The 27760-nt window shown below is 35.2% G+C and overlaps 2 protein-coding genes across 12 annotated transcripts; both read right to left on the bottom strand.

The window, feature by feature from the left end:
- Positions 1–16: 16 nt before the first annotated feature.
- On the bottom strand, positions 17–11302 carry si:dkey-68o6.8. 9 transcript variants are annotated; one of them, XM_073944412.1, is made up of 10 exons: positions 11170–11302; positions 7431–7560; positions 6087–6174; positions 5163–5326; positions 4886–5051; positions 4635–4808; positions 3836–3889; positions 3636–3737; positions 1078–1214; positions 38–957 (listed from the first exon to the last, which is right to left on the bottom strand). In XM_073944412.1, exons 4-10 carry the CDS (start codon positions 5235–5237, stop codon positions 904–906), a joined length of 762 nt encoding a protein of 253 aa, XP_073800513.1. In that variant the 5' UTR covers positions 5238–5326; positions 6087–6174; positions 7431–7560; positions 11170–11302; the 3' UTR covers positions 38–903. The 9 variants fall into 9 exon arrangements, with proteins under 9 accessions (XP_073800511.1, XP_073800513.1, XP_073800518.1 ...); XM_073944417.1 differs by having other exon boundaries at positions 4886–4998; XM_073944410.1 differs by lacking the exons at positions 7431–7560; positions 11170–11302 and adding an exon at positions 7158–7285 and having other exon boundaries at positions 17–957.
- A 651-nt stretch (positions 11303–11953) lies between these two features.
- zgc:171506 lies at positions 11954–27686 on the bottom strand. Of its 3 annotated transcripts, none has more exons than XM_073943617.1 (15): positions 26553–26654; positions 26018–26463; positions 25855–25941; positions 25641–25774; positions 25426–25476; positions 24382–24432; positions 23250–23277; positions 22966–23145; positions 20840–20947; positions 19328–19474; positions 19081–19173; positions 18824–18957; positions 14685–14750; positions 14348–14378; positions 11954–12674 (listed from the first exon to the last, which is right to left on the bottom strand). In XM_073943617.1, the coding sequence occupies exons 2-15, from the start codon at positions 26130–26132 to the stop codon at positions 12424–12426; spliced, it is 1476 nt and encodes a 491-aa protein (XP_073799718.1). In that variant the 5' UTR covers positions 26133–26463; positions 26553–26654; the 3' UTR covers positions 11954–12423. The 3 variants fall into 3 exon arrangements, with proteins under 3 accessions (XP_073799718.1, NP_001314741.1, NP_001107920.2); NM_001327812.1 differs by having other exon boundaries at positions 12075–12674; positions 26018–26135; positions 26553–27686; NM_001114448.2 differs by lacking the exons at positions 22966–23145; positions 23250–23277; positions 24382–24432; ... (3 more) ...; positions 26018–26463; positions 26553–26654 and adding an exon at positions 21750–21865 and having other exon boundaries at positions 12075–12674.
- Between the last annotated feature and the right edge of the window lie 74 nt (positions 27687–27760).

Raw genomic sequence — 27760 nt, 5'->3', positions numbered from 1 at the left:
AAATTTATCATATATTGTCATGAACTAATTTTTAATTCAATAAATTTTTATTTTCAACACACCACAGTGAACCATAAATATTTTAACATATCAAAGTTGTGATAGTTTAGAGACAACACATTTATAGGACATTTGAATGTTTATAGTTATACTGGAAATGTGTCCCTATCTTTCCCGAGATGTGTTTAATGAAAATCATTGCAATGTTGACCAAAAAAAAACCTGCATGGACCAAATTCAATGGAACATTTTTTTTATCCATGTAAAGGTCACATTAGCAATATGTAATATTTGTACAGTCTGATCAGACACACACACACACACACACACACACACACACACACACACAAACACACTTGCAGCAGCATAACAAGCATGCCAAATTCAATTAAAATAATCTTTATTTTGATATTGCTTTTTACAATGTAGATTGTGTGAAAGCAGTTTTCACATAGATGCGGTTCTAATAAATTAAAACTCCTGCAGTACAGTTTTCACAGTTGAAGTTTAGTGTAATGTAAATATCACTGCTGAAATCCAAAACAAAGCCAAGACTGAAAAGTAACTCCACCATTACATAGCTCCACATATCCCAAACCAAGCAAGCCAGTGGTGACCGTGGTGAGAGACAAACTTCACCAATTGACAAAAGTGAAGGAAAAAGAGAAAGTACGATAATTCAGGCAGCAAGTGTACATTAAGTTCTTGAATTACATCTGTTGGTTGAAGGACAAATAGGCAAATGAAAAGGCAAAAAATAGTAATGGCTACAAAGAGGTCAGCACAAATCCAAAAGGTCAAGTGTTGAAGACCTGCTGTAGCTCAAAATGGAAGAAAATTTGGTCTCCAAAATTCACAGGTCATAAAGATTCACTCCGAGCTCAATAAACAATGCGTGGTACATCAATTACGAAGGGTAAACTTTCCCTTACGTTTCGGCATCTTCAATATTTCCAACTGAAAATAAAGTGATGCCTTGTTAGAAAAGCGCAGACAAAATTAGAAATTGTGTTTTGCTTTATGTATATGGACAAAAGTATTCAAATACTTCACACATTAGCAACAACTGCTTCTCACCTCCATGAGACTGCTGACGGTTTTCCCTTGGCATAATATACTTGTTTTCCAGGACTTACAGGATTCTTTTCCACCCCTTTCCTCAAATGTAAAAGGAGTGATCATTTCTCCATTGTGTTCAATGCAATTCTTCTTTCCTGAGAATAGGGGTGAGTTTTGATAGTTTATCAGTAAGAATATGTAAATTATGTACACAACATGAATCAGTTTTACAGTATAAATCACACAGTAAATAGTTTAAGGAATACAAAAACTGTGAAAGGCCCAAAACACCCAATCATCTGAAGATGTGCCCATGTGCATCATTTCTTTGCCACCACAGGTTAACAGGTTTTGAATATTTACTTGTCATTTCTTGAAGAATGTATTACTCAAACTTTTTTTTAAAGCACTGTTTATGTTTTAAGTATATTTATCTGGTTATCAAAATAAAAGATTGCAGGATATATTTATCATTTTTAAAATAATGTTCTGTCGTGGAAACTCCTTTTTTTCCACTAAAGAAATGTAAATAACTGTGAGAACTGAAATTGAATAAGACCAGACAGAGTTTGTCCTTTATCTCACTTTAATTCTAAGGAGAATGATCAGTTTACATACAGAAGCATGCCTTTTACCAAAAAGATGTAGTTACTCGCTCATAGTAGCTTATAAAGGCTAAAGTATACATTTTATGATAACAGATTTATGCAAGGGCTTCTTCAGGAGTTTCACCCCTCACACCATATTAACAGAAGGCCCTAAAAAAATATCTGCATTAGGTCATTAACCTTACAGTGCATCCGGAAAGTATTCATGGTGCTTCACTTTTTCCACGTTTTCATGTTACAGCCTTATTCCAAAACAATTTATTTCCTCAAAATTCTACACACAATAGCCCATAATGACAATGTGACAAAAGAGTTTTTGAAATTGTCGCAAATTTATAAAAACTAAAAAAAACTAAAAATCACATGTACATACAGTAAGTATTTACAGCCTTTGGTCAATACTTTGTTGATGCACCTTTGGCAGCAATTAAAGCCTCCAGTCTTTTTGTATATGATGCCACAAGCTTGGCACACCTGTCTTTGGGAATTTTTGCTCATTCCTCTATGCAGTACCTCTCAAGCTCTATCAGGTTGGATGGGAAGCAATGATGTACAGCCATTTTCAGATCTCTCCAGAGATGTTCAATAGCATTTAGGTCTGGGCTCTGGCTGGGCCACTCAAGGACATTCACCAAGTTATTGTGAACCCAATCCATTGATATTTTGGGGGTTTGCTTTGGGTCATTGCCCTGCTGGAAGATGAACCGTTGCCCCAGTCTGAGATCATGGCACTCTGAAGCAGGTTTTCATTCAGGATGTCTCTGTACATTGCTGCATTCATCTTTCCCTCTAACCTGACTGGTCTTCTAGTTCCCTCTGCTAATAACTTCCCCACAGCATGATGCTGCCACCACCATGCTTCACTGTAGGGATGGTATTAGCCTGGTGATGAGCAGTGTCTGGTTTTCTCCCTTCTCACTCGATGACTCAGCTTAAATGGCCATCCAGCTCTAGGAAGAGTCCTAATAGTTCCAAACATCTTCCACTTACGGATGATGGAGGCTAGTGTGTTTATTGGAACTTTCAGAGCAGCAGAAAAAGTAACCTTTCCCAGCCTTGTGCCTAGAGACAATCCTGTCTCAGAAGTCTACAGACAATTCCTTTGTCTTCATGCTTGGTTTGTGCTTTGACATGCACTGTCAACCCTGGGACCTTATATAGACAGGTATGCCTTTTCAAATCCTGTCCAATCAACTGAATTTATTCCAGTTGCTGATGACCTCCAGTTAAGCTGCTGAAACATCTCAAGAATGATCAGTGGAAACAGAATGCACCTGAGCTCAGTTTAGAGCTTCACAGCAAAAGCTGTGAATACTTATGTACATGTGATTTTTCAGGTTTCAGGCAACAATTTCAAAAAAAAAACTTTTTTTTTTAACATTGTCATTATGGTATATTGTGTGTGGAATTTTTAGGAAATGAATAAATTTAATCCGTTTTGGAATAAGGATGTAACATAAAAAATGTGGGAAAAGTGAAGTGCTATGAATAATTCAATTCAATTCAATTCAGCTTTATTTGTATAGCGCTTTTACAATGTAGATTGTGTCAAAGCAGCTTCACATAAATGGTCATAGTAACTGGAACAGTGTGGTTCAGGTTTTAGTGTTTAAGTTCAGTTCAGTTCAGTTTAGCTCAGTTCAGTGTGATTTAATCATTACTGAGAGTTCAAACACTGAAGAGCAAATTCATCAATGCGTAGCTCTACCAATCCTGAACCATGCGAGGCAGTGGCGACAGCGGAGAGGGAAAAAAAACTTCACCTGATGGGAGTGAAGAAAAAAAACCTTGAGAGAACCAATACTTTCCGGACGTACTGTATGGATTATATATTCATTTAGTCATGACAATATCGTTTACTGTATATTGCTTAAGAAAAAAGTAAAATTCCATCACAGTTCTTTGCAGATTATTATGTGTCAGAGGATGATGCTTCTTTGAAACATTAAAACAGTGATGGTAACTTACTGTCAAACAGTGCTTCTCTATCCAGTAAGGCCTCTTCTTCTCCACATGTGACAGGAAGCCATTTCTTGTGTTCAGGCATGTCCCAGAGCTTTACCGAAGAGGCTAAAAAGCACATTTAAAATGGAGGGTGAAAAAGGAATTGTTTTTTGTGTTCATTTAAGTGTCTAAACAAACACTTAACACCAAACCGCTTTACATACTTGATAATAAAAAACTTGAGTCTTCTGTCCTGGAGTCTGGAGAGCATTGCAGACCTGAAACATTTTTATAAACATATTTCAGCCAATATATTTAGACAACAGAATAGACTAGCAGATCAATGCAAGGCTGTAACAAACCATAAAAAACAGTGAAGAAAAACTTGAGGTATTTGTACCATGTTACTGTACATAAGTGCAATGAGAATGTGTTCATTTTGGTAAACGTTTTACAATTCTACACACCAAAGCACAATTTTGTACTTCTTTTTTTTTTTTACCATACTTGTAAAAAATTAATTTTAAACAGTCATAATTATTTTGAACTGTCACCATATTCAATTTTTATTTGTGAACAAACTGATCCTTATTAGTTGACGTTCATTTAGGTTCATAAACTGCACTGAATGATGTGGACATGCCTGACTGCATCTGTGCTCACTAATTCAAACAAGCAAGACAGAATAAATATTAATTTAGTTGTAATTGTTTAATTACAACAACAAAAGTCGATTCAAAGAAGCTTTGATACTTGAAAGAATCACTATATGTAAAGACATTGTTCAAGTCAGTTGTCTTCATTCTCCAACTTTATCACAGCCATTATGCAGCATTTGAAAAATTATGATGAGACTTATTTGGTAATTAAATAGGGGGTTTCATGTTCCTTTACTACTTTAAAAGTATTAATAGGAGTGATGCTTAATAGAGTGCAGCAGAGCAGTGCAAGAATTTCAAGCACTGGATTTTAATGTCTGTGTAGTCTCAATTAGCTGATGGTGTAATTGTGAATATAACTCACCTCTTTCCACATGTTCAGCTATTTTCCTCTGGCAATAAGTGCTTTGTGACGATGGCCCAGCTTCATTTCTCTCAGATATGCTCTCTATCTTTATCTTTTTAATCTCTCTTTCCTGTCCCGTGCTTTTATCTACAGATCTTGGCCTTATTTTTTGGTTTAGTGGATTCTCAAGATCTGAGGAATTGGAAATCTCAGTTATGAAATGAATAGGAAGTGCTAAGTGAAATAAAAAAAAAAAGATAATTTGTAACCTTTCATCAGCTCCGAGATGATTTCAGAGACTTGTGGGTAGCGCTGTACTATATGCTCTTGGTCCACACAATTCCAGAACTTTCTAACAGTCTTCATTCCACGCTTTTGAATACTCTCCAACACATTATATAAATCACTATCATTAGTGCTGACCTCCAGTTTTTGCTTCAAAAGCACAAGCAAAAAATCTTTAAGGTTAAATCTTTTTTCTTTCTAATATTTATACATGATCTAAAAAATAGTTTTTAATTTTATATATATATATATTCAACTTACATAAAGTTCATCTTCAATGAGTTCATTGTCCTTAAGAGTGCGGAGGAACATTAGTGGGCTCTCTAATGTAGACATCTTTGTCTTGTTTTGGCAAAAAAAAATTAAACAACTTTTCGTCTGTGAAAAAGCCTAAGTCCATAATGCTGTCTTTAATGCTGTCAGTTCTGCGAAAGAAAACAGATTGTGAATTCAAACAATGATTGATCAGATCATGACACATTACAGGCATTCAGCCAAATCTTCATTTGCAGATAATGAAACTGCAACCTCACTACTCATACTAAATGCACAAACATGTATGGTTTTCAATATGTAAAGATTGGAGTTAAGGTTATTCAAGCCTACCAACTACTAGTTCTTGAAATGTGATAAAAGGTAAATACCACATGGTTGGAGACTAAGAAATCTTTTGTCATAGATTTGAGCAAAACAGACAAAGAAAGAAAGAAAAAAAGCATGCCTGATAAATTCAGTCTGCTTATGTTGGCTGATTCTAATTTAAAAGCTTTTACATAGAGGATTTTTCCAATAGTGAAATTATACAAATATAGGAAACAGATACTCAAATTAATCAAATTAATACCAATTTATAAACCAAATGATTTGAAAACATTTTATTTTTTCAGTTTTGCCCAACAAAACAATATAAAAAAAAATCCACATATGTTTTTAAAAGCAGATTGTCTCCCTCATTTTTACTATTACAAAATGATAGTTGTTCACAATTGTTCACAGTACAATCACTTATATTTCTTTTCAATAACGCACACAATTTATGATTTAACCATTTACTGTTAAAGGAGACTCATGCTAACACAAAAGTCAAAGTGGCTTCATGGATTGTTATTTGAAATTTGAAGAAGGAAAAGGAAAGGAAGTAAAACAAGACATATTTAGCATTAAAATAATAAGTGTTGTACTCGCCCTGCTGTGTCCACCTCGTCTTTGTGAGTTTCTCTTCTTTAATCCATTCAGTAATGAACAGACACACACGTCATTTTGCATAACCCAGCTAAAAAAAAAAAAAAAAAAACAGCTGAATGCAAACAGGTAATGCATTAAGTATAGTGAATATTGTGAAATGCTGATCCACCCATGCATAATTTAAAACAACAACTGTAGTTACATGCAGATTTTTAAATGAACACATGTTCAAGTAAGCTGTTACATGTTAATTGTTCTTAACTTAAAATGTCTGATCTCATGTTAATTTAAGTTAATAGTGGAAGTAAGACTAGTGGCAACTAGCGAATTTAGTAACGCTAATTGGTGCTATGATTAGCATTTTTGAGTGGTGCAATTAAAAAAAAAACTGTTCTAAATCTAAGCTCATGCTGCATTTGTCATTACCATAGTATCTATTTAAAAACTGCTGCTAAACTAGTGAAACGTGACAGGAATAGTGAAACTACTACAGCACACATTTGGTTGGCTGGTTGTTTATTGATCATCACGCAATGATGGGTTTTTTTTCTTAATCATTATTTTTAAATTTTGCAAATGTTACAAGATACAAAAAAACAAACGAAGTTAACACAAATGTGCAATATCACACGAGCAGCAGTGCATTATGGTTGTATGTCGGCACTGGAGGGAGGCGCGAGTTAGCATGAGGCCAGTCTGAGTGCCTCAGTGTCCCACCAGTGACAATTATACAGACCAGTACAACCATATCTACTGCGAGTGTGATATTGCGTTTACAGCAGTTCAACGGCATAACCAAAAAAGTCAAACACAAAGACTAAAAATCATTTTACGTCAGAACAGCAGAAACAGTTGCTACTTCACCAACATCACTTTAAAGCTAGTATTTGAATGATTCTCCTGCAAAGTGTCTAAAGTGATAAAAACAGGTGACTTTGCTCAAATTTTTAGATTATAAGGCTGAACAGAATGAAATGCCATTAGTCTGGAGACCCAGTATTTCTGTTACAATTGGGAGAAACCAATAATTAACCCCAATAAGCCAAAGCAAAGCAAATACTATCAGATTACTGTTCTGTTTGCGATAAGGAAAAACGCAAAACATGCGGGCATTTCTTCTTTCTTTCTTTTTACGAACTAGTCTGCAGTAACGAAAACAAGAGATGCATTAGAAAAAAAGAGATGGCCAACCAAAAAGTAACTCAGGCTTATACAGAGTGGCCAACAAAAGATACATACATTCCTTATAATTGAGTGTCCCATCTCACACTCAATACACTACAACACACAAGAGAGAGAGAAAGAGAGAGAGACAGAGAGAGATCGACTTAGAATGTCACTTACCAGTTTCAAAAAATGCTGATCTTTTCTCCAAGGGCTTATTATGTGGTCTCTGTCACCATCATGTGGAATGTCAACATCAACTGTCTTTTCTCTGCTTAATGACAGGCAGATGGATGCCAACGTGCTGTATCTAAATTATAAATACTTAAAATAGGCTCTATCCTTATAAATAAGTTGCATAGATGCAATATGTACAAAAATACATTATGTTGTCCAACAGCTGCAATATTTGTCAAACTGTATAGTGAGTTTATTGATCTGCTTTCACTCCAAGTACAAGAGTAAAGAGGCTATGGGCCAAATCCAATACTATTTTTGTACCCCTACACCTTCCCCTCCCCCTTAGCCTTTGCAACTCTGAGGGTTAAGGGGAACCCTGCTAAAAAATCCAGCTAAAACCAGCTTGACTAGCCTGGTTTAAGCTGGACATAGCTGGTTTTGACTGGGCTCCCAGCCTGGCAAGGCTGGTCAAGCTGGTTTTAGCTGGATTTAGCTGGTCATTTTCCAGCCTGACCAGCTAAAACCAGGCTGGAAATGGCTGGAAACCAGCCTGGAAGTGGTCAAAACCCCTCTAAAACCAGCCTGTTTGACCAGCTAAAACCAGCCAACCAGCCTAGGCTGGTTTAAGCTGGATTTTTCAGCAAGGAAAGGGCTTCAAAATTTACCCCTAAGACTTGGGACAGCAATACATCACCTGCACACATCATCATGTCCTCGTAATCTCTTGCTTTATATGAGTTCAGATGATTGCGCCTACTGTAGTGATTCTAGTTGTATTTGGTGAATCCAGTGGTGCTATTTTTTGTTTTTTATCTTCAGGAAACCACTGAAGCCATGTATTATGTTATCAAAACGATCTAATGTGGCAATAAGATCGTAACAGTACTGTGCATTTACACAGTGGCCATATTCATCTATGAAAACACACCAAAGACAACATTCATTATAGCAGACACTGTAAAAAGCCCATTCCCAGCCACTAGAATTATCTGACAGGGTACTGCAGTGTCATCAAGAGTCAGAATGTCGTGGGACTGCTGTACAGAAGTTAGTATTAGGGATTACCCAACAAACACATTTACGTTGTAGCGATGTCTGCACAACGTTGTATTTTTTCAAAGGCAACGTTGCCGCTTACGTGCTCGCTACATTGTCACAACGTAGAAATGTAAGACGTGAGAAGGCTGTAGCAACGTTGTCGTGCGACATTCAGCAACCGCGAGGCGGCGTTCTTACTACTTGTATTAATATTTTTTTGTGGCAGTTTATCATTACTGCCTAGAATACAGGATAAGCAGCAATTCTTTTCCAGTATTGCTTAATATGAAATATTGTTCATTTATTTTTCCTATTTAATTTAAAAACTGCATGTGTAAACTTTAAAGTGTAAAAATGCCACACAAATGAATATAATCAAACTTTTTATTATATATTTCACAACATTTAATACATACAGCACACATACAGTATCTAATTATAAGCAAACAGTATAAAATAAAGTTTAGATTATATATATATATATATATATATATATATATATATATATATATATATATATATATATATATATATATATATATATATATATATATATATATATTTAAACTAAAGGGTAAACAAACAAGAAAAGTAAACAAGAAATCATTAAAATGTAAATAAATATATAAATAAATATATAAATTAAAATTCAAACACTGGTCAGTGAAGCTCTGGACTGGAGAATACAGCAGACCGGGGAGCGCAGCTGAAGACCAGTCGTAGTTGTTGGTATGGAGAAAGCAGTCAGAGGAAGAAACAAATTCAACGGATAATCCAGCTTCAGAGATCCACAGCAGACAAAAGTCAAAATAGGCAGTGAACAAGAGAGGACAGATCAGAGCTTGACACAACAGCACTACACAGGAAATGACTATGACTAGCAAGTTATTGAAGTTTCAGACATTTATTGTAATTTCATTACATATAAAATCTCCAGAGTAATTATGTAGCCTACTTTATTTTAATGTTTTAATAATATATCATATACCAAAATTACAAACAATTAAATAAATTTAGAGATACAGGGAAAACAGGTTTGAGTTAACAGAAGTCAGAGTAGGTCTCCGAATACTTACTTACTGTAAATTATGAGAAGAGAAAGAAGAGGTCCTGTAGTTGTGGCGTTGCTCGCTGTTAATGAAATGTTAAACTTAGTGTCATTTCAATAACAGCTGTACAAAATAATAAAGTAATTTTTCATAAGCATGATCTATTTTCCACATTATGGACATGCTGTTTTAGGTAACATAACTACATTTAATAGTAAATAGAATAGTATACTTCTTACCTCATTCAATTCTTCTTTCCATCAGGAATTACAGCAACACTGATCTGAGGTGAATTCAACAGCTGAAAACATTCTGAAAGACAAGTTACATAAGTAATTTGAAAACAACAGTGAGTGATTAAACAATAGTTTCATGCAACTTACGCATAATTAAAATCCAGAAATTATCAATAGAAGATTACCTCCATGTAAAAATAGCCTGTTGAGCAAAGAGAAGAGTGGGTTTTAAATAAAACATCAAAAGACCAATCAAAATAGAAATTTAGACTAGCAGACCTTTTAATTACTATCTATATTAATTAGGCATATGAACCTCAATTTATATACTTTAACTTATAGGGATAGCTCACCCAAAACTGACAATTCTGCCATTTTAGCCTCATTCTTTATTTGTTCCAAACTTATTTAGCTTTTTTTCTGCTAAACAATAAAGAAGATGTATTAAATAAAGCTGGAAAACTGTAACTATTTAATTCCATAGTGTTTTCCTACCATGAAAGCAAATGCTTACAGTCTTTAATGTTCAACAGAATAAAGAAACTTAAAGGTTTGGAATCACTTATTATTTACAGGGCAAATAATTCGTGAGTACATATCATTTTTGAGTGAACTGTTCCTTTAACGGGACGCAATCTGCACAGAGATGTTTTGTTTTTAAAAGTTATTTTGTGTTTTGTAAAAAGTGGGTCGGCTTGTGTGATGAAGTATCATACTAACTGATCACGATGGATATGGAAAAAACTGAACTTCAAAAACATTATTGTCCATTTGACTAAAGACAAGGCGTAGGTAAATAATCAGGAAATGTTTTATCGAGAGATTTAACATAATGATTTTAATGTTGTTGCCGTCCGTTAACGGAATGCCGAAATGTTACTCGCTCGTAATAACTTCATTACGGCTTTTGTGTGTGTGTAATGTTGGAACAGATTGTTGTCGAAATCATAGGTTTGTTTGAATATCCACGATTTATGTATCTTATTTAGCATGAAGAAATAAAGCAATACTCACGTCTCCTCGGTCGTTGATGAATGAGACGACGGCTTGTTGAAATTTAAACTGATTCAGCTGTGACCAGTAAATGTTGTACAGTGGTCGTCCACGCCACCTAAGCACAACCTAAAGCATGCGACCCTCATGATGTTTAAATGGCAACCTTATGACATCGTTGTGACAACCTTTAGAAACAACGTAGAATCCTCAACCTTTTTGCAATGTTGGTACAACGTTGTAGGAAGGTCGCTACGTTGAGGCAACGTTGTGTGTTTGTTGGGTATAGATTGCGAACAGTTTTTTTTTTTTTTTTTTTTAAAGCATGACGGTAAAACACGAACGCGGTTATGAATATATTAAAACGTGTTTGTTTGTTTTAAAAATTCGTAATGATGACAAAAATTACTAATTAGTGTTTACCTTACTTTCGGGAGCAGCTGGAGCTAGTGTATTCTGTGAAATTTCTCCTACCCCTTAGTTTTGAGTGTGGTCCTGAAAAATCTTCGTTTGAACGGGTGTATATCCCTTCTCTTTAGCCCTATGCCTTCAAGCTAAAGAGAATTGGGACACCACTACCCCTTCACAGGCACGCGCAAAACGAGAGTTATGGGTAAGGGGAAGGGCTAAGGGGTAGAATTGGGATTGGGCCTATACGAGTTCTGATATTGCAGAATATCACACGACTTTCAGCCAATCAGATTCAAGAACCAGACAGTACTGTTGTATAAACATATACATCTATACACATTTACAAGATATTATATAATTTTGGACTTTTCAGAGCCAGTTAAATCTCTTTTAATTCTGCATACCTTCATTTGGGTAGTGATTTCCTTGACACCTCCTCACTCATTACACAAACACACATCACGCATAAGCATGTCAGACAGAATGCATTCAGTGGAGCTACTGACCTCACTGTGAGGACCGGGGCTAGGGGTTATGCGCATTCCAATGTTTAAAGGGATAGTTAACCCTAAAAATGAAAATTTACTTGCTATTTTCTCACTCTCAACCTTTATGAGTTCCTTTTTTTCAGTTGAACACAAAATCTGATATTTTGAAGAAAGCTGACAACATTACCATCGACCTCCTTAGTAGGAAAAACAAATAAATACTAATGAAGTCAACGGTTACATGTTCAACAGATCCCCGTATGTGTTCAAAAGAAAAAAGTAAGTAAAACAGAATTGGAACAAGTGAAGGCGAGTAACAGAACCTTTTTTATTTTGGGTGATATATCCAATGTCAATCAATTTTTATGAACAGTTATTAAATTTAAATTCACAAGGGAAACACATCATAAAGAGGACATGTGAATCCAATTTCAGCAAAACAAATACATTTATTATAATAAAACACATAACTAAACAAGAACAAATAAAGAATCAAAAAACCCATTCTCCAACAAATATTCAACGTTAACTTAACAAACATAAACACAAAGAAAAAAAATACAAATAAAGTATAATAAAGACAAACTAAACAAGATAGAAAATGAAATTAAAACAATAAAGCTTGATGGTTCAGGCAAACCTACCAGACTCCAGGAAACAAACAGTAAGTGAAGTCAGGACACAAGCAACAGCAGTAACATAAGCATTCGCGTTTATACAACTAGGAGCTTGAAAAAAATGCATACTACGTATGGAACGGAACAGAAATGTCTTAAATTTATTTTTTCATAAACGTCTTTATAGACGAATCTACTGATTTTAGGGCATTGTTCATAGTATTAAACCGTTTAGCCAGAAGTTCAATTAACTGCATCTGGTCTGTTTTTGGAGTCTCTTGTAAATCTATAGGGTTCTGGCATTCACTCATTGGATCTGCTGCTGCTGCTTCTTGTTCTTCACTAGTCTGATCAGCCTCCTCTATGTCAGAAGATCCAGCAGGCTCTGGAGCATCAGTGGAGTGTTCAGAATCTTTGTTTTGAGGAAAAATAAAGAGAAAATATGACATTCATTTGATTTAATTTTGGTATGTTTTACTTAAAAAATTACTAATGAATTGCAGATTAATTACATCAGTCACCATCGCCAATTTTTCCCCCTGTTCTGGCACACACTTCACTTAAACAATTTTTGGTACAAGTTGCTACTGAATACACATTCACCGGCCACTTTATTAGGTACACCTTACTAGTACCGAGTTGGACCCCATTTTGCCTTCAGAACAGCCTTTATCCTTTGTGGCATAGATTCAACAAGGTAATGGAAATATTCCTCAGAGATTTTGGTCCATGTTGACATAATAGCATCATGCAACATCCATGATGCTCTCGTTCAACCACATCCAAAAGTTGCTTTATTGGATTGAACCTGGTGACTGTGGAGGCCATTTGAGGACAGTGAACTCATTGTCATGTTAAAGAAACCAGTCTGAGATGATTGCCGATTTATGACATGGCGCATTATTCTGCCTGGAGGGAGCCATCAGAGGATGGGTACACTGTGGTCATAAAGGGATGGACATGGTCAGCAACAATACTCAGGTTGGCTGTGGTGTTGACACACTGTTCATTTGGTACTAATGGGCCCAAAGTGTGCCAAAAAATGATCCCTCACACATTACACCATCACCACTAGAATGAATCGTTGATACAAGGCAGGATTTTTCGGACCATTCCCTGTAAACCCTAGAGATGGTTGTGCGTGAAAATCCTAGTAGATCAGCAGTTTCTGAAATACTCAGACCAGCCCATCTGGCACTAACAACCATGCCATATTCAAAGTCACTTAATTCACATTTCTTCCCCATTCTGATGCTTAGTTTAAACTGCAGCAGATTGTCTTGACCATGTCTGCATGTCTAAATGCATTAAGTTGCTGCCATGTGATTGGCTGATTAGAAATTTGTCAACTAGAAGCTGGACAGGTGTAACCAGTAAAAAGGTCAGTAAGTGTATATTCTAATATTAAAACTCATATCAAGCTACAATTAAAAGACAGACAAATTATGATGATGATGTGCAAATTTATGTACATACAATAATCTTTTTTAAATCATATTTAAAAACATTTTGCAGCTAAACATTTTGTGTGGTTACCGTTTACAAATATTCATATACTGTATATTATCTAGAAAAAAATGAAAGCGCTTATGCATTAATGTACATTATACAACATTAGGAATATTGGAGCATTCCCACTGTATCAGAGCATGCTACATTGTTTCTACATGTCCAAGCTTTGATTAAATCAAATCTGCCAGAATAATTTTTAATGTAAAGGTTAATGTTATGATTTTTAGAACCACTAACTTTAAGAACAAGTTCCTGATTCAAAACAATTACATTTCTGTGTCTATTGGACTCCTCAATCAGGGAATCTTTCTTGAATGGCTTTTCTAATACTTGACTTACTGAGCATTTATCTGAACATTTAAAAGTGAAAAAAAAGAGGCAACATTTACTTCTAAATTCTGCTGGAGAAAAAACAATAATAACCATAATCTAGAATGTCCTGAAGATAAATAAATTAGCAGCAATTTATTTATTTATTTTGCGTGAACTATCCCTTTAATATATATTTGATTCACATTACACATCTTTGTTAATGAGTGCATGTTCTTTTTAAATGGTTACTGAAATACTGACCAGAGTCAGAGGAGGACAGCTCTCTCCCGCCCTGTAAAAACAGAAAAATGCAGGCATGTCCATGACAGAAAATATATTCTGTAAGCAGCTTGAATGAAAATATACAATGAGCTGATTAAATTTACTGTATGTTTCTCAAAATGTACAGTCATCATGGAATGGAATGACATTGTGAACTCTGCATTAGCCAGCATTCTGATCCACGTAAATTCAATGATTCAGAATCCTTTATTTTTTTTCAAAACTCGCCATTATCAGCATTCAATTTGTGCAAAAACTACCTGCTATTTCTCAAAGTTCGTACCAACCATAATTTGGAACATTTTTGTGAGCAAACCTGTTCATTTTCAGTCTGAACCCGGCTTTTCTTGTGATGAAACTGTTGAGATGAAAGAAGCCCATCCTAAGATTAGAAAAAAAAAGTGTTTAGCTTCTAATTTAGACAGTTTTGAATGTAATATCAAGCACAATTTGAACTAGCAAATGATCTGAAGCGCACAAGCATGCAGTGTCCAAAAACACTTTTGCTAGTGTAATGATGGATAAAATGGTGAGTGCACCAAGTGTATGGTATAAAAGAGTCTCATCATTCCCTTTTATTCTGCTCCTGCTATGATGAACCATTACCACAAACCATTTATATGAGGTTAAAGCATGTTAGGAGACCATCTATAAGACAAAGTCAATGCAATTTTTTTTACAGTAGTCAATATCCGAAGTGAATCAGAAATGTTTTTTTTTAATGAAAAAGAATGGGGACAACTTCTAAAATATTTTATTCTAATATTTGTGCTGGACAAATTTTAGGACAATTTCGAGGAAAGGTGATGATCCACTTCTAATGTTGATCTCTGTATAATGTATACCTTTCATTTGTAAAAATTGGGAATGCACAGTATGTGTGCTGCTCTGCTTCCCTTTGTATGTAAGCAGAGTGTATGTGAGTTGTGCACCCACCAATACTTGTCTATTACTAATGCATTTTTTAAACACCAAGCACTCATATAGCACCACTGACTTTAGACTAAGATTTAGTTGGTCAATGCTGAAGTCTATTTAAACTGGCTCAAAATAGCAATGTTTAAAGAATGTGCCTGAACACACTTCTTTCCACACAGCCTAGGGGCACACAAATGGGTGTAAATCAATTCACTATTTAAACAAATTGGCACACAACATTAAACAACAATTGCCTGGTGTATGATAGATTCCTGAGTGTTGCTTCTGCTTAGCATTTCAGTTGATTTTCTTAAAGTATTCATCACCAGAAAAAATAATACACAATTCTTGTGAATATCACCACTGAGCAGGGTTGTTGCTAGATCGGATATGGTTGCAGAAGGTAATGAGAATTGTTTATATTATTTATTAAATTTCCCATTTATTGTATTTTATTAACGTCTACTCCCATCCCAACCCTAAACCCATCACAGTAATGTAAAAACTGTAGTTGTACTGAGTATTATTCATGCTATCTATTAAATTACCCAATAAGTTGTGTCTTTAACACCTACCCCCACCCCAACCCTAAACCCAACCATCACAGTACTGTAAAAATATTCATTCTTGTTATACAGCGTCATAAAAAATGCTGTTATAGTGATGTGCATATCGCACTTCCGGCCAGCCGCATATCCGATCTACCACTGAGCACCACCAGGATTACAGATACACAGATTCAAATTTTCAATGTAATGACCTTTAAGCCACTTCATCATGACTCTTGACTTATGAAATGGTGCAGCTGCAAAATCTTTGCATACAAGGCCATTTTGATTGCAGTGTTGATGGTTGCATGTGTCTTAGGAGGCAACAATGGCTAACAGTTATTGGAAGCTCTTCTTCCCCCTTCTTATCATTATATATATATATATATATATATATATATATATATATATATATATATATATATATATATATATATGCAAACAAAGAAAACAAAAGCATAAAGGCAGAACATTTCATAGGTAAGACTTTGTTTTTTACGTTTTTGTATGTTATGAACTTTTGTGCTCAACAAGTAACGTTATTGATAATAATACAGTCACTTACTGCATTAACCGTAAGTAGCACCAACTCGCAATAATTTCTAGGCTTATGCTAGTTTTGTTACATTAAATAAGCAAACAATGTAAATGAAAGGTGACAACAAGATGCTGCGGTGCCAAAAACATGCATTATTGTTTTGTAAGTGAACAAGTCGTTCATAAAAGAGATTCATTCACAAACGAATCGCTCCCTCAGTTAGAATGAGAAGTGAAAGCGGGAGAGGGGGTGTGTTTCAGGACACGGATTTGATCAAATTTAACTAGGTCGGAGGATTATAAATTTCCAGGAACACAAACTCATGCTCTTTGTCGGCAATGCCCATGCAGTCACTTATCTATTGATGGAGAAAAGTTATGTAAAAATATAATTTTCATAATTAAAAAAAAAAAAAATTGCATACTGACAACTGGGAAAACTCACGATACTGTAGATATACAGTTGAAGTCAGAATTATTACCCCCCCGCCCCCCCTTTGATTTGTTTTTCTTTTTTAAACATTTTTCCAAATTATTTTTAATAGAGCGAAAAAAAATAAATTCAGTATGTCTGATAATATTTTTTCTTCTGGAAAAGGTCTTGTTTGTTATATTTTGGCAAGAATAAAGACAATTTCAAATTTTTTAAAAACCATTTTTAAATTATTAGCCCCTTTAAGCTACATTTTTTTCCGATAGTCTACATAACAAACCATCATTATACAATAACTTGCCTAATTACCCTAACCTGCCTAGTTAACCTAATTAACCTAGTTAAGCCTTTAAATGTAACTTTAAGCTGTATAAAAGTGTCTTGCAAATATCTAGTCAAATATTAATTACTGTCATCATGGCAAAGATAAAATAAATCCGTTATTAGAGATGAGTTATTAAAACTATTATGTTTAGAAATGTGTTGAAAAAAATATTTTCTCCGTTAAACAGAAATTGGGTAAAAAATAAACAGGGGTACTAATAAATCTGACTTCAATTGTGTGTGTGTGTGTGTGTGTGTGTGTGTGTGTGTGTGTGTGTGTGTGTGTGTGCGTGTGTATATATATATATATATATATGGTGGCTCTGGATGGCCAGTCCTCCACTGCACCTTGGTGCATTCATTTCAAAGGAGCGCTACTCTGTACTAAAATGGTGGCTATCTTGATGCATTCCTTCCAACAGACAACAAAAGGGTAGGCGTCATTTCATGTAAATATCTAAGCTGACCAGGGGCGATTTTAAGATTTTCATTTTAGGGGGGCACAGCCCTTTATGAGAAAAAATTAATTATTTAGTAATAATTTATAGTAATACACTTAAAAATGTTTAACTAATATGGTAGGGTTGCATGCTAAACTATAAACTAGCAGTATTTCACTGTATTGTATAGATGTGCATTGTCATTAGGGTTGTTGACCCTATTTGGCTCATTCAGAACTCAGTTCACTGTAGTAAAAGCCACTTACATGTTGAAGTACAATTTTTGTTTCCATGTATTTAAAAAATAAACTGCCACTTTTCTAAGTAAATGGCATACATAAATATATATATTTTAACTAATTCACATATTTCACGAACTGAATCATAATATTAAAATAATACCACATGATGTTTCTATCTCTGTCAGGGTCTATCTCTGACAGTTAAAATGAGTACATTCACTAAGTGCTTATGTCACTGTGTTTAATACTTTCTGTGCATGACTGTGGTATAGATAATGCCACATGCACTGCAATGTGCTTTATGATGGTAGTTCGTTTTGAAATAAAAATAGTAAAATGTTCGTTAAGAGTTACATTTTCACTGGAGGAAACAGCTGTGAGCTTATGAGATGAGCACTGAGGAAACTGGATTGCTCCTATCTGACATTGGGGTACGAGTGATAAGTGTATCCATAGCAAAGAACTGCAAATAAGCAAATATTATAACAATTTATCGATAAACATGCACGTTGTTCTCTCGCTCTGCACAGCTGTGGTTTGCTGATCAAATGAAAAGCGAAAGACGCAGATGAGCCGAATTCTGCCGCCGTCTTCATATCAAATTTAAAGGGGACCGAGGCGATAATTTGATCTATAGTTTGAGCTAATCGGAAAAGTTTAGGGGGGCTGAATAGAAATACAGGGGGGCTACAGCCCCCCTAAAATAGACCTAGCTACGCCCATGATGCTGACTAGCACTCATTACAGTACACACTTTCACCAGCTACTGACACAATCAGTGAAATGTTATTACCTGGTCATTTTGTGTCAGAGCTAAGAAACAGAGAAACTTCTAGTTCTCTTTTTTGGTCAATTAAGTTATTTTTGTAATTATTTAAAATACATTTGATCTTTATGCACAACATTTAGCTTAAGCAAAACACAAAGTTTAAGTCATTGTCAATGCTTTTGACCATAACTGTACAGGATTAATAAAGGGTAGTACTGATTAGTAACGAAACAGTTCTATTCACCTCTATGAATGTCTGAAGTGGAATTTTATGATAAAAGATGCTGATCTTCCACTTTTTGTTCCTCTCCTTCTTTCCAAACCTCTCAAACTCAGAGGGCGTGAACCACTGGCCCTCACTTAAGATGCATGGCTGCACTGAAGACAGAAATACAGCTGTAATTCATTCAACCACTGAACATGTGGTTGTTCCACCTGTTGTTGTTTTCTGGCACTGATATATTAAACACACATGTATCCTGTAACAAGTTTGTCACCTACCATTATTATATTTGCGCAAACACAGGATGCCTTCCTTTTCCCCACAAGTGACAGGAAGTTGGTTTTTAGCTCTTTTATGGTTCGGCCTGTAGTCTGAAACAAAGGTTCAAGAGTTCACAACCAAACATAAGGGATATACATGTTATAGCAGAGAATTGCCCAGAGATTTTCCATAAGGGATTAGATTAGGACTCTTAGCTGTAAAAGCTTATGCAATTTGAAGAGCTTGCTCAGAGACTTTGGTTACCTCTAGATGGTCCCTTCTTGCTCAATCGATCTGCCACTTTGCTTCTTTCATCTTCCCTTTCTTCATATTTTTCATAATTCTCACTGTCAGATGCCATGCTGCTGTCTGGACAAATTTCTGATTCAAACCCAGACAGGAACGACACTTCTGTGATTGTGAAACGATAAGAAAATGTCTTACACATTTACAATAAACACTGTCAGTTGTCATTGTAAAAACTTTCTTAAAAAGTGTCAGGCATTATAGCAAGCCATTTTGGTTATGGTGTATTACATTTTATAGCCATTTATTTTACTATCAACAGGCTGTTGGATGCTTTATTCTGATTGGCTGCCCAACATTAAGGAACACAATTATTTTCAGGAGAAGGCACAATAAAATGTTGCCAACAGGTTTTGTTTTTTAACCATCTTGCAAAGTCAGTGAAAACTGGACAGTTAAACCCCATCCACACAGCAATGTACTACCATTTTCATCCTCACAACACCAAAATTGTTGGTGCAATGAAACAAACATTTTGAATAGAAATCTCAAAATGCCAACAATTATGTAGCCCTGCACAAAAGGCAAAAGTTATTTTTGAAAACAATGAAGTCACAGCGCCACGAGGCCAGAAGGAGGGGGAATAACCCCTCACAATACATCCGGAAACTACAAAAATGGCAGCTTGCACATATGCCATTTTAAATGCTGCGGGCGCTACTGAGTTTATTAGCATTATTACAACAAAACCATTCATTCATTCATTTTCTTGTCGGCTATAGTCCCTTTATTAGTCCGGGGTCGACACAGCAGAATGAACCGCCAACTTATCCAGCAAGTTTTTACGCAGCGGATGCCCTTCCAGCTGCAACCCATCTCTGGGAAAACATCAAAACCATTAAAACACATTACAAGTGCTTATATAAATTTTAGGACAATGAATATAAAAAATGCCAAAAATAAAAAGTCAAACTCAGTGTGCAAAGACGTTTACATGCACCAGAATCCACTACAATATACTGCTTATACCTGTTATTCTATTGTTCTTAAAAATATATTTTGAAGAAAACTGTAAACCTGTAACCATTGACTTTTATAGCAGAAAAAAAATACTATGGAAGTCAATGTTACAAGCTTCAAATTTGTGTATTCCGTTTTTTTTTTTTTTGTCTGTATAAGCATGCTAAAGGACTTCACGTGCATGCTCATTGCATTGTTTTTCTTAGCAATTTCAGTGTATCCTTTAGCTGTGTTTGTTTACAGTGCTACATAGAGGTGTGGCATATAAATTACAGTTTTAACTCAGCTGTCTCATTTCCATGTGGATGCAGAAAGGTTTTCTGAGGGAACTCCTGTTATATATGTTCAAATAGCACTAAGCAGTGACCAAAACTTTGGAAACTGTACTGTTTGCTAGTTTCAATCTCCACTGCACATGATGTACACAGTCAGACTCTTTTAAAAATCCTTTCTAAAATTGTCATGTAATATACAATAATTGTTTTTATATAATTTGGAGAGCTCAATTACCCTTGGCAGGTCCCTTTTTGCACAATCGTTCAGGCATTTTCCTTCGTCCACCTTCCATTTCATCATAGCTATCGCTGTCAGATTCCATGCTGCTCTCTGAATAAATTACTGGTTCAAAACGAGAGAGAGACGTCAATTTTATGGTTGTAAAAAGATGTATATATGTCTTTTCAACACATTTACACTGACTAAACAATCTGTCAGCTCATTGTAAGAACGTATGCAGTTAGGATTTTTCAGTTATTACAGGATGCACTTTTTGTTAGTCAGTTATAGATATTTGTATGGTGAGGCTGGAGAGGTTTTGCAACCAAAACTGATATAAATTCAATGACTTCAATGGCATTCTTTCATTTATAAACACTTTCAGTTCAAAAAGAATTTGATTAAACAACAATGATGAAAATAAACATCAAGTGAATAACACATACACCAAATGAGATTTATTTTCAAAGTTTCCTTGAAATAACTAACTCGAAAATTTTTTAATTCAGTTCAGTTCAAACAATCTTGCAAAAAGCTAAGCCATTTCCACACGAACATTTCAAATAATATATTTTTATAAACACGTGTATCAATACAAACTTACTGACATGTAGGCTACTAATATTCTCCTGCTATTTCATAAGGGAAAGATAACTGCAACACTGAAGAATAACTTAAACTGATCTGCGATCTGAAATAGCGGTTTGCAAAAGTCCACGTGATCTACAGTAGATACGTTTTTATTGTGCTCATAAAACTAACAAACGCACACACTTTTAAACAGTAAATTACCTTTATCACTTTACTCAACTATTCTACATGTATATTTCGCACAAATTGTGCACCATGGTTTCAACTAAACGCTTAACTCTAAAAAATATCAATACAAATATCTACTGAAATCATGTGGTGAGAGCTCACTTACCGAAAAACAATACTAACGAGTAACGACTATAAATGATCCCCGGTGAATCAAGAAAGTCCGTTTTACAAAGTGCTATTTTGTGAAAGAATCAACGCAGTTTGCCTATACAACCGATTAGCTGAGCAAAGTGAAAGTGAAATCGTGACAAGTATGATGCCCGCCAAAATACAGGCACTCCCACCCTAACCACCTTTATGGTTCAAATGAATTATACTTTTCTTGCGAGTCATACTTTGGTAGTTTTGTCTGTTTGTAGGGCTCTATTTTAAAAGCCAAAACGAAAATTTTACATTCTTTTACATTTTACATTCTTCAAAAGCCCATTTATAATTAAAATATTTGCTTACAACAAAATTGTGGTTTAACACATAATATATCTAAACAGAAATTCACAGAAAGTAACATATAAATAAATACTTATAAATAAATAAAAATTTATTGTTGCTTTTCTTCATTTAGATACATACATTTTTAATCCAAATATGTAAAAAAAAATCTTAAATAAAAAACATTTTCTAGACAAGCAAAAAGTTGTCAAAATTATTTTTTTGTATGTAAAAATTAAGTGAGACCAGCAAAATAATCTGCCAATAGGGTAAGGAAAATAATCTCATGTCAAAGGCAAAAAACAAGATTATTTTGCTTACCACATTGGCAGATAATTTTGCACGTTTTAAGGAAAAACACACTTAATTTTGGCATATTATTCCTTAAAACAAAACAATAGTTTCTGCTTGTCTAGAAAGTGCATCTTGATTTAAGAATATTTCGATATTTGGACTATAAACAAGAAAAAATTTGTTTTTTAAAGTACGAAAAGCCTTTGTTTTGCAGTGTAGATCTTACTATACTGTTGCTCAGGATTTCTGAAACATTCACATGTAATAGCTGGATGCACTGAACTATTTTCATGCAATGATGACAGCCAATCATAATAGTGATGTAAGCCATGTACTGACATCTTTTCAGAGTGACAGAATGAGGGATAAAAAAAATTGACCAATTTTTATTCAGAAAGACATAGCAAGTGAATCTCAATGAACATTGTAAAATAAGATAAACATATTACAACTATTGTTTAGAAATGTGTTAAAAAACTCTCTTAATCAGAATTTTGAAAAAAATAAAAAATAAACAGGGAGGGGCTAATAATTTTGACTTCAGCTGTATATATAAAAAAATCATATTATGACACCAATGGTGATCGCTCACAAACCTCTGGCAAAACGTCGTTTGTGTAGGACACAAGAGTCAGAGTCTGACACAGAGGCAGAACCGCAGGTAACATCCAGTGACCTTTCAATGCCATCATCATCATCATCACCAAAGTCAAAAACATTAAGAACACTGTTGTCACTGTCATCATCTTCACCATCACTTTTTGTCCTCTCTGATTCTACAACAAATGTTTCAACACTCAAAAAACACTGACATATATCTTATACACAGTGGTTATAATGATGAGCTTATTGTCTGGTCAGAGATTATTATTGTACTGACCAGAGCTGGAGTACCGTTGTTGTTTGCACTATAAACAACAGAGGAGATGCATGAGATACAATTAGGAGAAAGCGGTAAACCTTTCACAAACATTAAATTTAGTTTAAAGGTGCAGTAGGCGATTGTCTTCAGAAACATTTTTTGTTGTGCTGGTTGAAAGTCTCTTCACAGTCCAATTTGCACTTGCACCTGGCCTGCGTTCACATGGACACGAGAGAGAGAGAGTGACAGCGGTAAAAACAAATGCTAAATTATTATTGGAGTTACTTTTGCACTCTGGAAAAAGGACGACACCATGGCTGAAGTATTTCTTTTAGACAGGTAACTTTATATTTTTAATCTCTTTCAGTCACGCAAGGCTTATGTATGTTTTTTTTTTTTGTTACGAATGGGTTATATGCACAGAAGTGTTGTTCAGCCACTGAAATCTTCCAGCGAACGATTAATGTGACTTTTTTCAATTTCAAAAGGGAACTTTTACAGCATCAATGATGTAGATTTTTAACAAGTTTAACAACAAAACATGAGTCAAAAGCGCTATTCAACCTAGCCTGCTTTACTGAGGTGAAGTTGGTTTTTTATTCACTTTGGTTCATTTTTTAACAATGACAACCTGTGACGTGCCCCTATATTGTTTACCATGCTACTCTGAATATTAGGTCTGAAATAGCATGCAAGTGTGGATTAGTAATAAGTGTAATATCGGCAAGCCGCTGGAAAAAACACTAAGCATACAGTAGTCGCTTTAGGACAAAGCACGTAAGAGAGTGAGACCAGCGATCCTTGCAAGCATGAAATATTGCACATTATAACAAGTTTTGTTTGCCACACAACTGAAAACGTGCTAAATATAACAGTTTTTTTGTTTGGAAATGCAGTATTATAAAGTACTATAAAGTTTTCAAACTGGCGAATAACATGATCTAGTGGGTTGTCTGCTGTCATCTTTAAGGTGGCTGTTCGTGATTTCAGGAGGCGTGGCTTTGGACGGCAGAAGAGGGATTGTGTTTTCAAAGATATTATGCTAAACAGTTCGCATTTTGGCAGATCACCTACTGCACCTTTATACTTTTGTGTAGCTTAAACTTCTATAAATCTCAATAAGGATTTTTTATATATCACTGCATCTAACCTTCCTTTTTCTAGGTCTGTAAGTGACAAGGGAGGATTCAGGAGAGTCGATCTGAAAAAAAAAATAATAATAAGTGCATTTTAATTACCTGGATGATGCTCTTATTCAGCCAGTAAAATGAAGTGTGGAATGTTGGACACTTCAAGCACTCAATAGTCGCAGCTTTGGTTAGTAGCGGACAGGGCGGAGCTTTCAGGCGCTCATGTTGGATTACTTTATTTACTTTGGATTATGAAAGCAGAATTATCCTATGAGAGTGATGATAGCGCCTCCAGATGGTGAATGCGGTTAGTCATGACACCCACATAGCAAAAATTCTCTGGCCCAAATCTGGCCCACACAAGCAGTTTTTGCTTGGCCCGCATGCCCAGTGAATTACAGTACATGACTGGACCAAGTTTGGCTTCCATACAAGGGCCAAACATGGACCATATATGAACCAAGTCTCAGCCAAGTTAAGAACTCATGACTGGGCCTGAACTGGGCCAAATATCTTGGTGTGCCATGACTGTAATGAATTTTATAAACCCATGAAGCGTTTTGCTTTAGGTGTGCTATAGGTGTGCTTTTTCTCGAAGCCACCTGATTGGTAGAATTTTTTTCTTTACTCAAAAAAAAAAAAAAAAAGTATTTTAAAAGTGGGTCATGATACGCCACACTTACGTGGCCCACGTTTAATTTTTTAACATCAATTTAACAAGTACATGCTGTATGCCAGTGAGAGACGAATGCAAAAAATCTGGGCAAGAAAGAGCAGGTATTATTTGGTTGTTTGATTATTTATTCCGCTAATTTGGCAACCATCAAACATCATCTGGGAAACTGAATTTCCGCTTACCATTAGTGTTCCATGTTGAACGACGCTACATTCATTTACTATGCTGTTGAGTGTGTAAGTGCATAAGTACATATTGCATAAGTGCCTAGTGCACCATTTGGAAAGCAGCTAATTAAGCATTTCTGTGCTAGGTGGTTACAAAAAGAGCTTGCATTTATATCAACCAATATAATATTTTATGTCAAGTCATCCTGTCAGCGTCTAACCTTCCTTTTCCTGAGCTCGTCAGCAACAGGTGGAAATTCAGCAGAGTTGATCTGTGCAACAGAGACAAGAACCGAAAGAGATATATCCCATAATAGTTTCAAATAAATAGGCACTCAAGCATTTGAATAATAATAATGATGATATCTTGCCAATTAGAATTTTTTTTTAAGCAAGCATGACTTAAAACTCTTCGCAGTGAAAATGTTCAGCTCACATCAATGAGTTTCTGGAGTGGAAGTCCATTATATCGGATGCTGTATTTCCACTTCTTGCTTTTTTCTCCTCCTCCAAACTTCTCAAAGTCACCAGGCGTAAACCACCGGCCTTCACTAAAGATACACTCCTGCACTGAAGATCACAACTTAGTTTATTTAAGCACTACTGGAATGGACTTGTATTGCCTGCATTATGTTAGCATCTGCACCTACTGTCATAATACTTCTCCAGATTCAGGATGCCTTTTTTATCGCCACATGTGACATTCAGCTTTGATTCTCTTGTAAGATTACTGGATACTGAAACAAAGGTCAGGTATTGGAGACATGATTCCATTAATATTTTATTATAATTTAATGAACATCTTTAGCTTACCCGTTTGTCTCCATGCCCTTTTCCTTTTGTTTTTTCTGTTGCCCTCACTCAGACTGTCAGATTCAGTGCTACTTGTCAGTTCACCTTCAGATGCTGATTCAGACTCTTCATCCATATCCTGTAGAAAACATTTATTAAACCTTTCTCATGGAGGAATGTTTCGTTTTGTTTATTATTCATAAGCTATTTAATTAATATTTATGAGTCACAATGGGTTCAAATATTGGCTATAGTGTTTGGAAAAATATTAAGTGTGCTGACACAACTATACATGCATGCATTTACTCATACATGCATTTAATAACATGCAGTTGTTAAAACTGTAACATTATAATCTATTTATCTACTCTTTAATAGTCACTGTACGTGGTGGGGTGTTAACTTAGCATCTTCATCTTTCTCTTTCCCTGAATCAAAACTGAAAGTGGCTTCCTAGGTTTTCGAATCTGAGTGACAGGTTAAAAAAAAAACAGATAAGAAAATACATGTAAATGAATGTAAAAGAAATGACCAGTATCTATACTAATATTCTCACCTTTTGAAGTTACATCCAGAGTCTGCTGGTCTGTTTACTTCTGAGTTTCCAACACTTACTATGTCCTTGACTTGTAGTCTGTTTATAGATATTCTTTACAAACCGAGTAAAGACAGTTTCTTACACGTCTTTATCTGTTCGCCTTTTGTGTGCTCCTCCTAACCACGCCTTTCAGCACATTAGACTTCCTAATAAATCACTGCAGGGCTATTGCAACACAAACTAAGGAAAATATGATACATGTAATAAGGCAATGTCTTAACACTAAAACAGATCCTTGTTAAAAAATTCACCCTGCAAGGGACTGGCTTATGTCCATGGATTTTAGACACGCCTTTTTTCATATTCAGATAGCACTACATCACAAGCATTTTCTAAAGGTTTGTCTTCGAGAGCACAGCAAACCAGTATTCAATTTTTCCATGCTTCATGCTTTAATTCCTGCAATCACCTGCCTTTATTTTCCGTTGTGGCTAACATTAGGCACGTTACCCTATATAACAACATTTATAAGTAAACTTTTATTATACAGCTGTCAGAAATACTTGATACTGACTGTTCTGTCATAACATTATGAAGTATTCTGAGATAGCAGCACATTCTCATCAGGGTACTTCGAATCATCTTTACTGTGAGCAAATATGTTTAGATCCTATATGCTTGTCAGTCATGCTGTTGTTTTTGAGTGTTTTGTGACTGAATAATATGTAGGTTTGTGTATGCTCCGTTCAGCCATTTTCGCTTCTGTAAGCTTTTCCTTTAATCAAAGAAATAATAAACTATTACAGTTCAGAACAATGTCTATTGTCAAATTTTTTATGTTAGGTGGCAAGAAGCCTTGTAATAAGTGGGATAATGTAAATCCCTTGAGTCTAATAAAACAGCCCTTTGATTTGCATCGGGCTGCCGAGAAGCCTGTCAGGCATTATTCTTCGAGAACAGCCACCTGAAATGTACTTCATCCCTTACATAAAGCCCACATTTAATGTTACGAAAACAAACATCACCAAAGAATAATAATAAAAGTGTTGAATAACACACAAATCTAAAACTAATAGTTGGTTAGAGCTTCAATCTCCTGTCAAAGCTCCGGAAGTTCACGATCAATCATGAAGACACGCTGTTTTTTTAGCTTCAAATGACTTGATAAAATCAAACTTATCACAAAAACAAAAAACAAACTAATATCAGCATGATATTTACCTTAA

Source organism: Danio rerio, chromosome 3, assembly GCF_049306965.1.
Source record: "Danio rerio strain Tuebingen ecotype United States chromosome 3, GRCz12tu, whole genome shotgun sequence".
NCBI lineage: Eukaryota > Metazoa > Chordata > Actinopteri > Cypriniformes > Danionidae > Danio > Danio rerio.
Note: the sequence above shows the minus strand (reverse complement) of the source record. Positions and strands in the feature narration are given on the sequence as shown.

Bases quoted from the DNA above. Each gene is read 5' to 3' on its own strand.
- zgc:171506 (NM_001327812.1), bottom strand. From the start codon at position 26,132: ATGGATGAAGAGTCTGAATCAGCATCTGAAGGTGAACTGACAAGTAGC. The intron at 18,958-19,080 runs GTAGGTGACAAA...TTCTGTCTTCAG, and splicing joins TTTGCGCAAATATAATAATG to TGCAGCCATGCATCTTAAGT. The intron at 14,751-18,823 runs GTGAATAGAACT...TTCTAATCTTAG, and splicing joins CACTTCAGACATTCATAGAG to GATGGGCTTCTTTCATCTCA.
- si:dkey-68o6.8 (XM_073944412.1), bottom strand. From the start codon at position 5,237: ATGTCTACATTAGAGAGCCCACTAATGTTCCTCCGCACTCTTAAGGAC. The intron at 3,890-4,634 runs GTGAGTTATATT...AAAATGTTTCAG, and splicing joins AGCTGAACATGTGGAAAGAG to GTCTGCAATGCTCTCCAGAC. The intron at 3,738-3,835 runs GTATGTAAAGCG...TGTGCTTTTTAG, and splicing joins CTCAAGTTTTTTATTATCAA to CCTCTTCGGTAAAGCTCTGG.